This window comes from Cebus imitator, unplaced genomic scaffold, assembly GCF_001604975.1.
Source record: "Cebus imitator isolate Cc_AM_T3 unplaced genomic scaffold, Cebus_imitator-1.0 Scaffold161, whole genome shotgun sequence".
Taxonomy (NCBI): domain Eukaryota; kingdom Metazoa; phylum Chordata; class Mammalia; order Primates; family Cebidae; genus Cebus; species Cebus imitator.
Window position 1 is genome coordinate 2,866,009 of NW_016107476.1, and position 14,682 is coordinate 2,880,690.

General features: G+C 50.1%; 1 protein-coding gene, 1 long non-coding RNA gene and 1 other non-coding gene across 8 annotated transcripts in view; 1 reads left to right on the forward strand and 2 right to left on the reverse strand.

Annotated features, from left to right (window-relative positions):
* Positions 1-14,682, forward strand: part of AFAP1L2 (actin filament associated protein 1 like 2) — a 113,083-nt gene that overhangs the window by 87,962 nt on the left and 10,439 nt on the right. For all 6 annotated transcript variants that reach the window (XM_017543859.2, XM_017543856.2, XM_037743991.1 and 3 more), the window contains 5 exons: positions 2,731-2,936; positions 4,429-4,608; positions 10,192-10,281; positions 12,133-12,217; positions 12,725-12,829. In XM_017543859.2, coding sequence (XP_017399348.1) covers positions 2,731-2,936; positions 4,429-4,608; positions 10,192-10,281; positions 12,133-12,217; positions 12,725-12,829 — 666 coding nt within the window. The remainder of the gene's footprint in view (positions 1-2,730; positions 2,937-4,428; positions 4,609-10,191; positions 10,282-12,132; positions 12,218-12,724; positions 12,830-14,682) is intronic.
* LOC108314787 overlaps positions 1-14,682 on the reverse strand; it is a 29,995-nt gene that overhangs the window by 2,387 nt on the left and 12,926 nt on the right. Inside the window, exons 2-3 of the long non-coding RNA XR_001829657.2 lie at positions 9,500-9,502; positions 3,666-3,676 (exon numbers count right to left, since the gene is read on the reverse strand). This is a non-coding gene — a long non-coding RNA (uncharacterized LOC108314787). The remainder of the gene's footprint in view (positions 1-3,665; positions 3,677-9,499; positions 9,503-14,682) is intronic.
* On the reverse strand, positions 7,856-7,958 carry LOC119473480. The gene has a single exon (XR_005202695.1). It is a non-coding gene; the product is annotated as a U6 spliceosomal RNA (small nuclear RNA).

Genomic DNA, 14,682 nt, shown 5'->3' on the forward strand with positions numbered 1-14,682 from the left:
ATTTTTAGAAGAGACAGGGTTTCACCATGTTGGCCAGGCTGGTCTCAAACTCCTGACCTTAAGTGATCTGTCCACCTTGGCGTCCAAAAGTGCTGGGATTATAGGTGTGAGCCACCATGCCCAGTCTCTCTCTCTCTCTCTTTTTTTTATTCTCAGTGTTTTTTCTTTCATACCTAGTCCTGTTGATGATTCGCTGTTCTTAGCTTCCTAATACTCCCATGGAGGAGGATGGGCAGATGTTAGATTTCTTCATGAAACACATAGGGCAACCCCAGAAGCACAGAACAGTGAGAACTCACCCAAATTCTTCACCCTAAACTCTGTAGGCCTCCATTAATTTACTGAAGGAAGAATCTCAATGACATTGTATCATTTTTTAAATGTCACTTATTATACAGATAATGCAGTACTGACAGTATAGAAAACAATGTATACATCGCCCTGATCCTACCACCCATGGAATCAACGATGTTTAGCTTTTTCCTCTGTTGCCTTGCAGTGCTGATCTGTTGCACGTACAGTTCTAACTGTGCTTTCTCCTGTAGCACACCTTAGGGAGTTTATCGAGCTGCACACTAGTTTTCAGAGTTTTAATTGATTACAACTGCATGGTAGGTTCCTAAGTGGGTAAAATCATGCCTTACTTACACAGTCCCCTTCTGCTGACTGCTAAACAGCATTTGAATATCCTAATGCATGTAACATTCCTCCCCCACCTCCTCCTTTTTTTTTGAGAGAAGTTCTCCCTCTGTTGCCCAGGCTGGGGTGCAGTGGCACAATCTCAGTTCATTGCAACCTTCACCTCCTGGGCTCAAGCCATCCTCCCACCTCAGTCTCCCAAGTAACTGGGACTACAGGTGCATACCACCATGCCCAGCTAATTTTTGTATTTTTTGTAGAGGTGGAATTTGCTGCCCAGGCTGATCTCGAACTCCTGAGCTCAAGTGATCCACCTGCCTCAGCACCCCAGAGTGCCAGAATGATAGGCATGAGCCACTACTCCTGGCTCCTTCTCTTTTTTAAAAACTTGTTTCCTAGGATAAAATCCCAGGACTGGGATTAGTGGATCAAAAAGTATGGCCATTTTTATAGCCCTTGAAACAGGCTGCCAGACTGCTTTCTGAATAGCCTGTGTTAATTTACATTGTCGCCTGTAATCGAAGAGTTCAGTGTTCCATTCTAGGTAATACTGCTATTTTCAGTCTTATTTAATAGGTATAAATTATATACTTTTACATTAAGCCGTAAAGAAGAGTAATGTCCCATGACTTTTAAAGAAAATTGATATTAAAATATTTAAAATGTTTTTAGAAATATCAAAACACATTTTCATTGTCACCGTTGCTAGAATGACTACTGCAGGGGCCTCATTCTATTTTTCTATATTTGAATTCAAATGTGCTTCTTAGTAAAAATCTAGATTTACAGCTAGGAGAAAGGGCTTCTGGATTCTTCTGCCAAGATTTAGGGGCCCATGGGCTGGTCCTCTTCTGAAAGATGTCATGGGAATGAAGGCAGAGTGTCATTCAGCCTGACTCAAGGGGACAGAACAAGGACTGCCATGCAGAAGTCAGGGAAATAGATGCTGGGCCCATTTCCTAACAGATAGGGCTGCCTGGGTATGGGAGTATCCAGTGATCAGGAGGGGGTGCGCCCTCCCTGGGAAATTTGGGCAGAGCATCAAGGTTATGATAGGATTCCTGTGCCAGGGGTCAGACTGAAACCCTGAGGTTCCCTTTCCTCCATGCCCTGCTTTTCAGGGATGGATGGATGGATTGATGGAGATGGTAGGTAGGTAGATAGATCAATCGATAGATGAAATGATTGATTGATTTTTGTTTCTCGGTTTTTGTTGTCCTTGAATAGAGCAGTGGGACCTGGGAACAGAACAACTCTTGCAGGGTGGTGGGGGCAGAAAATAGAAACTGAGGCAGGTGGGGTGCGCATAGAATCCTGCATGATTTGTGCTCTGATGAGTTTTGGGATTCTTTCAAAACAACAAAAGAGGAAGGGTTGAAGTTAGAAACGAGTAAAGGAGCTACATTTGTGCCAGGAGGTATTCAGCAGGGAGGGAAGCGAGCCGGGTCTGTGGAGGTTATGAATGGAGGTTTTAAAAAGGGCTATGGCGAGAAGAGGGTATTTGGGAGTAAGAAGGTGGCTGCTTCCCCAGAAAGCACTTCCTGCCGTGGTTTATTTGGTCTTTTATTTCTGAGGAGCCGCAGCCCCTTCCTCAGGTCCAGCCAGGCCAGCGGCCCTCACAGGCCTGTGCCGCGCGCAGCTCAGGTGGTGCGCAGATGGCGCTCGCTTCCGCCTGAGCCCTTTGAATGCCAGACGCCAGGCCTGGAAGAACCTGGCAACACCCCACCCCCACGCCCTTCATCTCTCACTCGAGGAAGTCCAGGCTCCGAGGAGGAGAATGGCCTTGTCAAGAGCAAGCAGTTGGTCTGCGGGCCAGCGTCTTCTCAGGGTTTCTGTGGAGTGGGGAGTGACAGGATGAGAGGAGGAAAAGGGAGAGACTTTGGTTTGAAGTTATTTGTGTTTTGTGGCCAGAAGCAGCATCCGAGAAGCCTCGCTGAGGGGTTTGGGGGCAGGAAGGCCAGCCCTGGGATCTGGCTGGTGGCTGTGGGGCTGCTTTGAGGGCAGGAGAGTCGGGAGCTGTGGCCTGGCTGCTGCTGCTTCAGGACCGTCCCCTGCCCCACGAGGCCCTGACTGAGCTGGTCTTCCTTGCAGAGGACGGAGAGGCTGTGAGCAGCTCCTACGAGTCCTACGACGAAGAGGACGGCAGCAAGTGCAAGTCGGCCCCCTACCAGTGGCCATCACCGGAGGCTGGCATCGAGCTGATGCGTGACGCCCGCATCTGCGCCTTCCTGTGGCGCAAGAAGTGGCTGGGACAGTGGGCCAAGCAGCTCTGTGTCATCAAGGACACCAGGCTTCTGGTCAGTCTGCCTCATGCTGTCTTGTCCCCGGCTTCTCTCCTTAGGGGAGGTACAGGGAAAGGGAAGGAGGAACAGGATGGTCCCTGACCCTGGGGGTTTTAAGCTTGATTATATCAGGGGATTTTAACTTCTCCCTAACCTGAAATTGTATGCAGGATTTTGTGTGCATGGATGCATGTACATTTTCTGAACCAGAAAGGTCTTGTCGTTTCATCAGGCTCTCAAAGGGGGCTGTGACCACCACCACCTCCCCCGTCCGTGTCCCATCCTCCTCTTTTGAGACACACACATCTTTCTGTCCCCGGGTCCGTTTTCACATCCTGTCCACTGGAGTCCAGTCAGGCTCCTGCAGCCCAGCCCCAATTCTGGCTACTGTTTTGTTTTGTTTTGTTTTTGAGATGGGATCTCACTCTGTCGCTCTGGCTGGAGTGCAGTGGTGAAATCTCAGCTCACTGCAACCTCCACCTCCTGGGTTCAAGCAATCCTCCAGCCTCAACCTCCTGAGTAGCTGGGATTACAGGCACCCACCACCATGCCCGGCTAATTTCTGTATTTTTAGTAGAGACAGGGTTTCTCCATGTTTGTCAGGCTGGTCTCAAACTCCTGACTTCATGATCCGCCTGCCTCGGCCTTCCAAAGTGCTGTGATTACAGGCGTGAGCCACCATGCCTGGCTCCGGCTACTGTTTTTATCCGCAGCATGAGAATGGTAGGTATCTTCAGAAGCAACAGTATTTTAAACTACTGATTATAAGACAAGACCCATCAAGGAACCAGATATTACTCTGACAACAGTCCTGTTTCCTGATATTTTAAATTAAAATTCCCAGTTGCATGTCCTGATTTGAAATTCCACGAATTATTAGAAACACCTTTTCTTGCCTGGTTACAACGGGTCCTGCTCTGTGCTAATGTTATTTCAGGTAATCCTGTTGAGCAACCCTATAAGGTTTCCCCCATTTTACAAATGGGAAGCCAAGGGGCGAAGTATTTTCTCTGGTGGGGGAAGAGAGTCCTTCCTTTCTTTGTTAACACATCATCTTCCTAACTCATCAGATACGAAGCTTAGTTTTTGTGCCCTGTGGATCCTTTACTGTAGAAGCCAGGCAAGCAATGCAGAGAGGTGGAGAAAGGGTGAAAATCTGTTCCACTTTGGAGAACTGAAGGGTGTCCACAGAGGTGGTATTTTAGGGTCCCCCCCACCAAGGCCTGGGGCAAGTTTGAGCCAGTTGGATAGCAGCATCCTGGAGTATCCTTGGCTGAGGCTGGTGAGGAGGCTTGAGGGAGACAGGGACAATCTGATGTGACAAACAGGAGTTTCTGATATTTGAGGTTAGGGCTCCAGGCTTGCTTGGGGTATCCAGCCTCTTGGTCTTGCTGGGTAAAGTCAGGCTCTCGGGGGGTCCTGCAGCATCCAGTGGCCCCTCCTTTGCAGACATCGCCTCCGCCCGGCATCCCTGTCAAAGTGGTGGATCTTCCCTCTTTCCTTCCAGTGCTACAAATCCTCCAAGGACCACAGCCCTCAGCTGGACGTGAACCTGCTGGGCAGCAGCGTCGTTCACAAGGAGAAGCAAGTGCGGAAGAAGGAGCACAAACTGAAGATCACGCCTATGAACGCCGACGTGATCGTGCTGGGCCTGCAGAGCAAGGACCAGGCCGAGCAGTGGCTCAGGGTGAGGGGCACCGGGCTACTTGGAGGGGCTCCTAGAGTTGTGGTTCCCAGCTTTTCTAAAGGGGCAGATGTTAGGGTCAGGGGTAGAGGATTTCTGATCCTTCAGGTTTGCAGAGCTTCCCGTGTTCTAAGTGGTAGCGATTTGTCTTCTGCAAATGGGTTACAGCAGCTGCTGCTAGCTCTGAATCCTCAGTAGCCTGGACTTGGGAGCAGTGGAAACCCATTTCCCTTTTTGCCTCTAGTGAGGCATCCCCAACCTCCTATTGAAGAAGAATACATGTTGCTGCTTCTTGCTACCTATTTGCCATAGACCAAGGACTATTAGCAACTTGAACCCACGAAACCACACTGGGGATAGCTGGGGAATGTGAATGTCCCCATTTTACAGGAGTGGGATTAAGGCTCAAAGGGTGAAGATGATGGATCAAAGTTGTCTGGCAAGTGGTGGCACATTGGTTCTCAGACCTAGGACTATCTGACACAGTGCTGCGCCTCCTCCCACCACGAACGTATGTGGTCCACTTGGCCCACGCTTCCCCGGGTGTGGTGATAATGAGGCACTGGGGAAGGGGCTTGCCTGCCCCAGGTGGAAGATGGGCTTGATGCTTCCAGCAGGTATAAGGTTTGCACCAGGAATGGATCCCCAGTTCCAGAGGGACCCCCAGAGCTAGAGTGGTCCTTCCCCTGCTTCCTGCTGCCCCGTCTCCCATCACAGCCATTCTAGCACAGGGGCATTCTATCCACCCCACACCCCACCCCACGTGCCACCCCAGCTAAACATAACCACCTTGGTGACCCTGTCAGAAACAGATCTGACCGCCTTGGTAAAACATGACCAAAATATACCTGCCCGAGTCACTGGTCCACCCATAGGGCTGAGTACCCTAGATTTGGAGCAGGCAGGATGTTTTTGTAAACCCACTAATTGTTTTGGAAATTTCAGGCCTGGCCAAACCAAGCTTCTAGAAGGTGCAGACAGGTATCTCAATCTTTATTGCAAAATCTTCAAGTGGTGAAAGACAGTGTTATGTAGAAAAGGAAAGGCTACTGCAAAGACAGGTTTGTGGTTTGGCTTCATAGATTTCCATGTGGGGTAGGGTTCCTGAGAGAGCTAACAAGCTCTGAAAGGCCAGCCCTGGGCATTTGAGAGCCAGGACTCTGAGATCAAATCCTGGCTTCACCTCTTTTATATATACAGTTTATTGCACTTTAGGTTCTGCGGTAAATGTGCAGAACATGCAGGATTGTTGCATAGGTACATACATGGCAATGTGGTTTGCTGCCTCCATCCCTGTCACCTATATCTGTCATTTCTCCCCATGTTATCCCTCCCCAACCTCCCTACCCCCTGCTGTCCCTCCTCTAGTCCCCCCCAAACAGACCCCAGTGTGTGATGCTCCCCTCCCTGTGTCCATGTGTTCTCATTATTCAACACCCGCCTATGAGTGAGAACATGCGGTGTTTGATTTTCTGTTCTTGTGTCAGTTTGCTGAGAATGATGGTTTCCAGATTCATCCATGTCCCTACAAAGGACATGACCTCATCATTTTTTTATGGCTGCATAGTATTCCATGGTATACATGTGCCACATTTTCCTTGTCCAGTCTATCATCGATGGGCATTTGGGTTGGTTTCAGGTCTTTGCTACTGTAAACAGTGCCACAGTGAACATATGTGTGTGTGTGTGTCTTTATAAAAGAACGATTTATAATCCTTTGAATATATACCTAGTAATGGGATTGCTGGGTCAAATGGGATTTCTATTTCTAAGTCCTTGAGGAATCGCCACACTGTCTTTCACAGTGGTTGAACTAATTTACACTCCCACCAACAGTGTAGAAGTGTTCCTATTTCTCCACATCCTCTCCAGCATCTGTTGTCTCCAGATTTTTTAATGATCGCCATTCTAACTGGCTTGAGATGGTATCTCAATGTAGTTTTAATTTGCATTTTTCTAATGAACAGTGATGATGAGCATTTTTTCATATGTTTGTTGGCGTCACATATGTCTTCTTTCGAAAAGTGTCTATCCATATCCTTTGCCTACTTTTGAATGGGTTTGTTTGTTTTTTTCTTATAAATCTGTTTTAGAACCTTGTAGATTCTGCATATTAGCCCTTCGTCAGATGGGTAGATTGCAAAACTTTTTTCCCATTCTGTTGGTTGCTGGTTCACTCTAATAATTGTTTCTTTTGCTGTGCAGAAGCTGTGGAGTTTAATTAGATCCCATGTGTCCATTTGGCTTTTTGTCAGTGCTTTTGGTGTTTTAGTCGTGAAGTCCTTGCCTATGCCTATGTTCTGAATGTTTTTGCCTAGATTTTCTTCTAGGGTTTTTATGGTGTTAGGTCTTATGTTTAAGTCTTTAATCCATCTGGAGTTAATTTTAATGTAAGGTGTCAGGAAGGGGTCCAGTTTCTGCTTTCTGCACATGGCTAGCCAGTTTTCCCAACACCATTTATTAAACAGGGACTCCTTTCCCCATTGTTTGTTTTTGTCAGGTTTGTCAAAGATCAGATGGCTGTAAATGTGTGGTGTTGCTTCCAAGACCTCTGTTCTGTTCCATTGGTCTATATCACTGTTTTGGTGCCAGTACCATGCTGTTTTGATTATTGTAGCCTTGTAGTATAGTTTGAAGTCAGGTAGCATGATGCCTCCAGCTTTGTTCCTTTTGCTTAGAATTGACTTGGCTATGCAGGCTCTTTTTTGGTTCCATATGAAGTTTAAGGTGGGATGAAGCCTACTTGATTGTGATGGATAAGCTTTTTGATGTGCTGTTGCAATTGGTTTGCCAGAATTTTATTGAAGATTTTTACATCTATGTTTATCATGGATATTGGCCTGAAGTTTTCTTTTCTTCTTAAGTCTCTGCCAGGTTTTGGTATCAGGATGATGTTGGTCTCATAAAATGATTTGGGAAGGATTCCCCTTTTTGGATTGTTTGGAACAATTTGAGAAAGGTTGGTACCAGCTCTTCTTTGTATGTCTGGTAGAATTCAGCTGTGGACCCATCTGGACCTGGGCTTATTTTGGTTGGTAGGCTATTAATTGCTGCCTCAGCTTCAGCTCTTGTTACTGGTCTATTCAGGGTTTCGACTTCTTTCTGATTTAGGCTTGGGAGGGTGCAAGTGTCCAGGAATTTATCCATTTCTTCCAGGTTTACTAGTTTATGTGCATAGAGTTGTTTGTAGTAATCTCTGATGGTAGTTTGTATTTCTGTGGAATCCATGGTGTTATCCCCTTTATCATTTAAATATATGGAATGCGTCACAAATTTGTGTGTCATCCTTGCGCAGGGGCCATGCTAATCTCTGTATCATTCCAATTTTAGTATATGTGCTACCAAATGAGCATGGCTTCACCCTTTTTTAACTGAATGATTTGGGGCTGGATGCGTTAATGTGCACAAAGTGCCTAGCACTGTGCCTGGTATATACTGAGTGCTTTGTGAAACTTGGAGAGTACAGATAAGACCACTGAGGCCCAGAGGGAGTAGGGGCTTGTCCTGGGCTGCAGAGCTGATTAGGACCCAGAGCTCTGGGCTGTTGGTTTCTCACCCCAGTCTCCTGCCTCCTATCCCTCCCCATCCTCACCCACTACACACACACTCATTTGCACACATATATGCACACATGCACATTCATGTATACATTTGTACACATATGGACAAATGCACATTTATATACACTTATGTTCATGCATACATTGTGTCTGTGCATGTATACACACGCACACATGCACGCACACACACGTGCACACACATGCACACACATGCATACGCACACACTCTGTGCTCTTGCTTCTAGTTCCCAGTGCTCTTCCTCTGACTGCTCAGATCCACCGACCCTTTCCCTGGCCTCTAGCCTCCCTCCCCAAACTCTCACGCCCTCTTCCAGAGACCCCTGGCCCCAGAGCCTCTGCTGGTGGTTTCAAAGACAGGAATGCTTTCAGAAGGCACAGATTTTCTGTGTCCAGCCTTCAGAGAGAAACCCTTTCCCTCCGGTCAGATGATTGCAGAGGTGGACTTGGCTGGAAATGCCTGCTCTGAGAAGCTGCCCACTTTTGCACTTTGGGAGTAGGGTCTGGTCCACCTGTCCAGTGGGCTCTCCACCTAGCTGTGTTGGGTTTGTGAAGCTCATCTACCTTCCTTGGGCCTCTGTGTCCCAATTCTGCATATTCCCACCCATGCCCAGGGTGGGACAGGTATATGACAGTAAACAGGGGATGTTGACTATGGAACATGGGTCCCAGTAAAGGAAGGCACAACGCAGGGCTTTTCCAGGGAAGGACACCCCTGCCCCTGCCCCACTCCTGAACTCCTGGCTTAATGGTGCTTTCCCTGGGTGGAGGCGTCCGTGTATTTGGCCCAAGCTAATAGGGATGGCAGTCGATGTGTCTGCCCTGTGCTGGGTACTTGACACACAGCCACTCACTGCTGGCTTGCAGCAGAGGTATTGTCCCAGCTTACAGATGCAGTGGCTGAGGCTCAGGCTCAGTGTCACACAGGTGGCAGCTCTAGTGCCTGTGCTCTTCCCTTGCCACTGTGTTGCATATTTAGTGTGGACCACAGTCCTGAACTGGAGTTTTGGAGCTCTTCCGATTTGAAACCCATTTCCATAAACTGCTCTAGGCATAGACTGAAGAGGAGGATCTTTGAAATCACTTTTACTAATTCTGCACCTCCAAAGGGCTTCCAGGTGGGCATTGTGTTTCTGGTCACCCTGGGAGCTCCCCCAGGAAGAAGGGAGTGTCCCTGGTTCAGACCGAGGCACTGCTTTACATAGTCAGAGCCCCCGCTGACTTTCTGCATCTGCCCCCAGCCCAGGCTCCATTCTTCCAACTGCCCAAACCCACTCACCCTCTCCCTGACCCAGCCTCCCTCCCCAGACTCTCACGCCCTCTTCCTGAGACCCCTGCCCTGTAGCCTCTGCTCGGGGTTTCAAAGACAAGAACGCTTTCAGAAGGCATAGCCTCTCTGTGTCCAGCCTTTACAGAGAGACCCTCTTTCTCCACTGGTCCAATGAAGGAGCCAGTGAAGCGGCCCCCTCCCAGAGGGAAGGGTGGGTGGGTGGTGGCAGGCGAGTCCGGCGAGCCAGTGGGTCATTGGAACAAGGCAGTTTGCAGGCCTGCTCCTCAGGCAGCGTAGAGACTCCACTGAGAGTCGCGCGACCTCTGAGAATCCAGGGGACTGTCTAGCAGGGATGTTGCTCATCACACCTACATCAGCACAGTAGCCCTGCCTGGAATGGTGACAGGAAAGGGGCTCGTGGAGCCCTGGGCTGGCGGCTCTGGTCATCTTTGGCCTTTGCTGCCAAGGGCCCCCTCTCATGCCCCTGAACGTGTGGGACCTGCAGAAAGGAGCCTACACAACCAGCCCTCCCCGCTGCAGCCTGCAGAGCTGGGTTCAAGGCCACGTGCAGGCCTTGGGGCTGGAGCTGGGATGGGGGTGGGTCCTCTTCCTTGGAAATTCAGCATCTTCTCCCTCACCTCATCTGCTCTACTGACCTGGAGGAACGTGGCTTCTGCCTGGCTGTGAGTGCTGGCCAGAGGACCTCAGCTTCTGCTGACAGCTTCCCTCTCACCTCAGGTCATCCAGGAAGTGAGCGGCCTGCCTTCTGAAGGTGCATCTGAAGGAAACCAGTATACTCCGGATGCCCAGCGCTTTAACTGCCAGAAAGTAAGCCTCTGTCCTGCCTGGAGGCAGAGTCCCCTTCCATGCTTTCTCCTAAAAATTAAAAGTATAAAATTGGGAGCTTGGTTTTTATATTTCAGTCTAATTAATAAGAAACATACAATGCTTGAGGCCATGCACAGTGGCCGACGCCTGCAATCCCAGCACTTTGGGAGGCCGAGGCAGGAGGATCACCTGAGGTCAGGGGTTTGAGACCAGCCTGGCCAACATGGTAAAACCCCGTCTCTACTAAAAATACAAAAATTAGCCAGGCATGGTGGTGGGTACCTGTAATCCCAGCTACGCAGGAGGCTGAGGCAGGAGAATCACTTGAACCCAGAAGGTGGAGGTTGCAGTGAGCCGAGATGGTGCCACTACACTCCAGTCTGGGCCACAGAGGGAGACTCCATTTCAAAAAAAGAAGAAAAGAAACATACAATGCTTGGAAAAGAGCAATAGCTCTAGCTTGGCAGGAAAATGGATGAAACTGATACAGACTTAAAATATTTTCTTGCTTGTGGGTGCCGGGGGTGGGCGGGTGGTGGGGGACAGAGAAGCTTTGTTTGAACAAAAGTCACTTTGGCCTGCATTCTTAAGCAGGGAGACTGATTTTATGAGGCACTTCCTTCCCCCTTATTCCTCAGTCGGGCCCCTGGACTTGGGGCACTGCCTCAAGGCTGATTGCAACCAAAAGACTGCATCATTTGCAGGGTACTTTGGGGGGAGTTTTGGGCTTAAAGGTCAAAGCTGAAGAAGTTAAGTTAGGTTCTGGCCAAAGGGAGGATTGTCACCTGTCGGGTCACATTTCCTGTCCCTGAGTACCTGCAGGTAGGTGTGCTGAAGGCTGGGCACACAGAATAGCCAGAAGGTCACTGTGGCTCCTCTTGGGGTCCCCGCCCCTGCCAGGGAGGAAAGCAAGAGGCACACAGGGGCTTGAGCAGGATGGAGGCCGCTTATTCTCCAGAAGGTACAGGTCATCCACCATGGAGAAAGAGCCCACAGTCCTTCCAGATTCCAGAGTGACTCAGGAGGGGCCGTTTTTCATTGTCTCATTTATTCCTTGGCCACTGACAAGCAAACACAAGCTGGAATGAATTTGGGTTTTCTTCACATTGGGGTGAGAAACAAGAGCTGTCCCTAAAGACTCAGCACGCAGTGTTTCCCTGGCCAGGGACTGCTGGCCCTGGACCCTGCCTAAGGCCAGTCAGTTCAATTAACTGTTGCATGGGAGGCTGTCAGCTTGTTTTCTAGAGATCTGGAGTCTGTGATGCTCTCAAAGCAGCTTGATTAGAATATTCTGAGGCCTTCGTGTTCTAACAGCAGCGGCAGCTACACTTTTCTAGGGATTATCTCTAGTCTCCAACACCCCTGTGAGCAGACTGGGATGTCATCCCTCTGTGACACACATGCAGAGTGAGGCTCAGAGAGGCTCCTTTAACCTACAAGCAAAATGCTCTGGCCAGGACTCAGATCATGGACGGTCCCTGTGCTAATGAGCCAGCCCCCGTGGCTAGAACAGTCAGCTCTCAGGAGACTTCTTCACACTCTCAAAATGAGTGGTTTAGCTTGACAGTCAATGTCGTTGGGGATGCAAACTCTAATGCCACCCCTGGGCAGCCTGCTTGCCCTGCCTGCTGGCTATAGGGGCCACTGTCACATCAGATTGAGCAGCCATTTGGAAGCTGGGCCGATGTCCTACCAGTGACCTGGATTCTGCCATTTGGGTGGCCGGCAGGGGTTTGGTCAGCTGACCTCTGGCCTACAACCAAGAACCATCTAGTATTTTCCCTTAAATTGTGGTCTCCAAGGTACCTGTTCCCAGCCAGTGATCCCCATTCATGTCTCTTTTGTCCATAGCCAGATATAGCTGAGAAGTACCTGTCAGCTTCAGAGTGTGGGAGCTCCATGGATGGCCACCCTGACGTCCCAGAAACCAAAGACGGTAACAGCCTGGAGTCGGTAGGGGAATGGTGTCCCAGGCTGGGAGCCTGGGCTGTTGGGCTCAACACCATTGGGTTTTAGCCGCTGATTCTAACATGGCCTCCCATTAATAAACTACTTGGAAATACTACTGCTGACAGTTCCAGGAGAAAAGGAGACACGGTCAAATTGAAGTTAAGCTTCACGAAATGCTGGGGCTAGAATGTTCTTCATCTCTCTTGTTTGCTTACCCTATTACAAATCTCTTTGAACCAGTACAGTCTGTAAAGATCTCAAGTGGTTACATATTCTATAAGAAGTCTGTGTACCCCTCTTGAGTGTGCGACTTTAAAGACACCTAACTCTGGCCTGCAGGTCCCGGTTTGGGGAGATGTGTGTGTGGGTGCACATATGTAGTGGAGAGGGATGGGTGGACGTAGTGGGAATGGATTTGCTATTTTTTCCATCTCTCTTGGGCACATGGGTGGACCACCTGCAGTACCAATTGCTTTCTGTCTCATCTTGACAGTCAAGAAGAAATGTTCCGCTGGCCTCAAACTGAGCAACCTAATGAACCTGGGCAGGAAGAAATCCACCTCACTGGAGCCTGTGGAGAGGTCCCTCGAGACATCCAGTAAGAACTGTGGCTACCTCCGGGTCCAGAGGCTCATTCCCTGGGCTGGAGCCTGTCCTCAGGAAGGCGAGCTCAGTTAGCAAAGGCAGGGGGTTTCAGGTATCGTGTAAACATCTCTAGGGATGGAGAGCCTGCAGCCCTCAGGTTCCTGTCTGTTGCTGCTGCAGGCAGGGTCCTTAGGCCTGACCTGACTCTCTTGCTGCAGTGTTGGAGCCTTTGTGAAAGGGAAGGGTAACTGATTCGTATCCTCCTAGTATTCTTTTAAAAATGATGTTCATTTGATCTGTATTTGCAGGGTATGGTGAGCACCGTGTTAAAGGGGGAGCAAGCAGAAGGATGGCAGGCACAGTACCGAGAGCTCACAGCCTGCCTGAGGGAGGCGATGATTTTATACCCATAGCAGGCACTGTGCCATCTTTGTAGCTGTCAGGACTCAGGGACAGAGAGAACTTTTCTTGCCCTGTGGTCAGAGAGAGCTTTGTGGACCTGAGGCTTGAGGGTCATGTAGGTGAGGAATGGGCCAGAATGGTGCCTGTGCACAGGAGCAGTGACTCTGAGACGGGAACAGGCAAGACCGTGAAGGGGACAATGAGAACCCCGTGCTGGTGCAGAGGGTATGGGTGCAGGTAGGCTCTTAGAGGTCATCTCTCCACCTTCACTCGAACTTGGGGAAACTGAGGCTAGGAGGAACGATAGGTTTTTCCTGGGAAATACCTTGGGGTGGGCCTAGTGTCTTGATCCCAAAGCCGGGGCACATTGTTGTCGGCCTTCCTGGGGCCTGAAAGTCATTACTGTACCATCTTTGGGTTCCCTTCCTGAGTCCCAGCTAAGTTTTCTTGTGTTTTGAGGCGGGCAGGGTGGTGGCGGTGGACTAGGAAGGCAGCAGACAGGGCCGTATCTTTGCCTTCTGTTTCTCCAGCCAGGGTGCAAGGCAGTGGCTTCAGAGGGCATGATGTTTGGCCTGGGAGCCCAGTCCCAGTGAGTCACTGTCTGAGAGATGTGGCTGTGTTATTGCTGATGTCTACTCAGCAGTGAAGCGTGCTCCCTGCGGCTAAGGGAGGGCTGAGAGAGAACACAGCTGCTCCCCTTCCCAGGACTGGGGATGCTTAAGAGCTCTGAGATCCCACCTCTCATGATCCACAATTCTCTTTGGTCCAGAGGGTTGTGATGGGCGAGTGTGGCGGCTCCATCCTGGTCTCTAATTCTTCCACTTTGTGTTAATGTAGCTTGGCGATATGCATGATCCCCACTGTGTGTCCGGCCCTGGGCCAGGCAGGAAGGTAGCTGTGCACTTTCACCCTATTGCCTGGTTCAGTCAGCCAAAGCTCAGGGCAGCTTCCAATCCCTTAGGACAGGGAAGGTGTCTGATGGGTTCTGAAGCTGAGGTTCTGGGGGAGACTTTAAGAAAGCCCAGAGGCAGTGCCAGCCTTGAGCTTTAGACACACTTAGACACCCATGCCCTCCTGCCTCCCATCCCCTCCTGTAGCTCCGCCACCTCCTGCAGCTCCGCCGCCTCCTGCAACCATGCCCACTCTGGCACCCCCTCCTGTGTCTGCATCCCCTCCTGCAGCCCCATCCCCTCCTGCAGCCCCATCCCCTTCTGCATCCCTGTCCCCTCCTGCAGCCCCATCCCCTCCTATATCTGCATCTCCTCCTGTAGCCCCATCCCCTCCTGCATCTGCATCTTCTCCTACAGCCCCATCCCCTCCTGCAGCCCCATCCCCTCCTATATCTGCATCCCCTCCTGCAGCCCCATCCCCTCCTGCATCTGCAGCCCCACCCCCTCCTGCAGCCCCGTCTCCTCCTGCATCTGCATTCCCTCCTGCAGCCCCATCCCCTCCTGCAGCCCCATC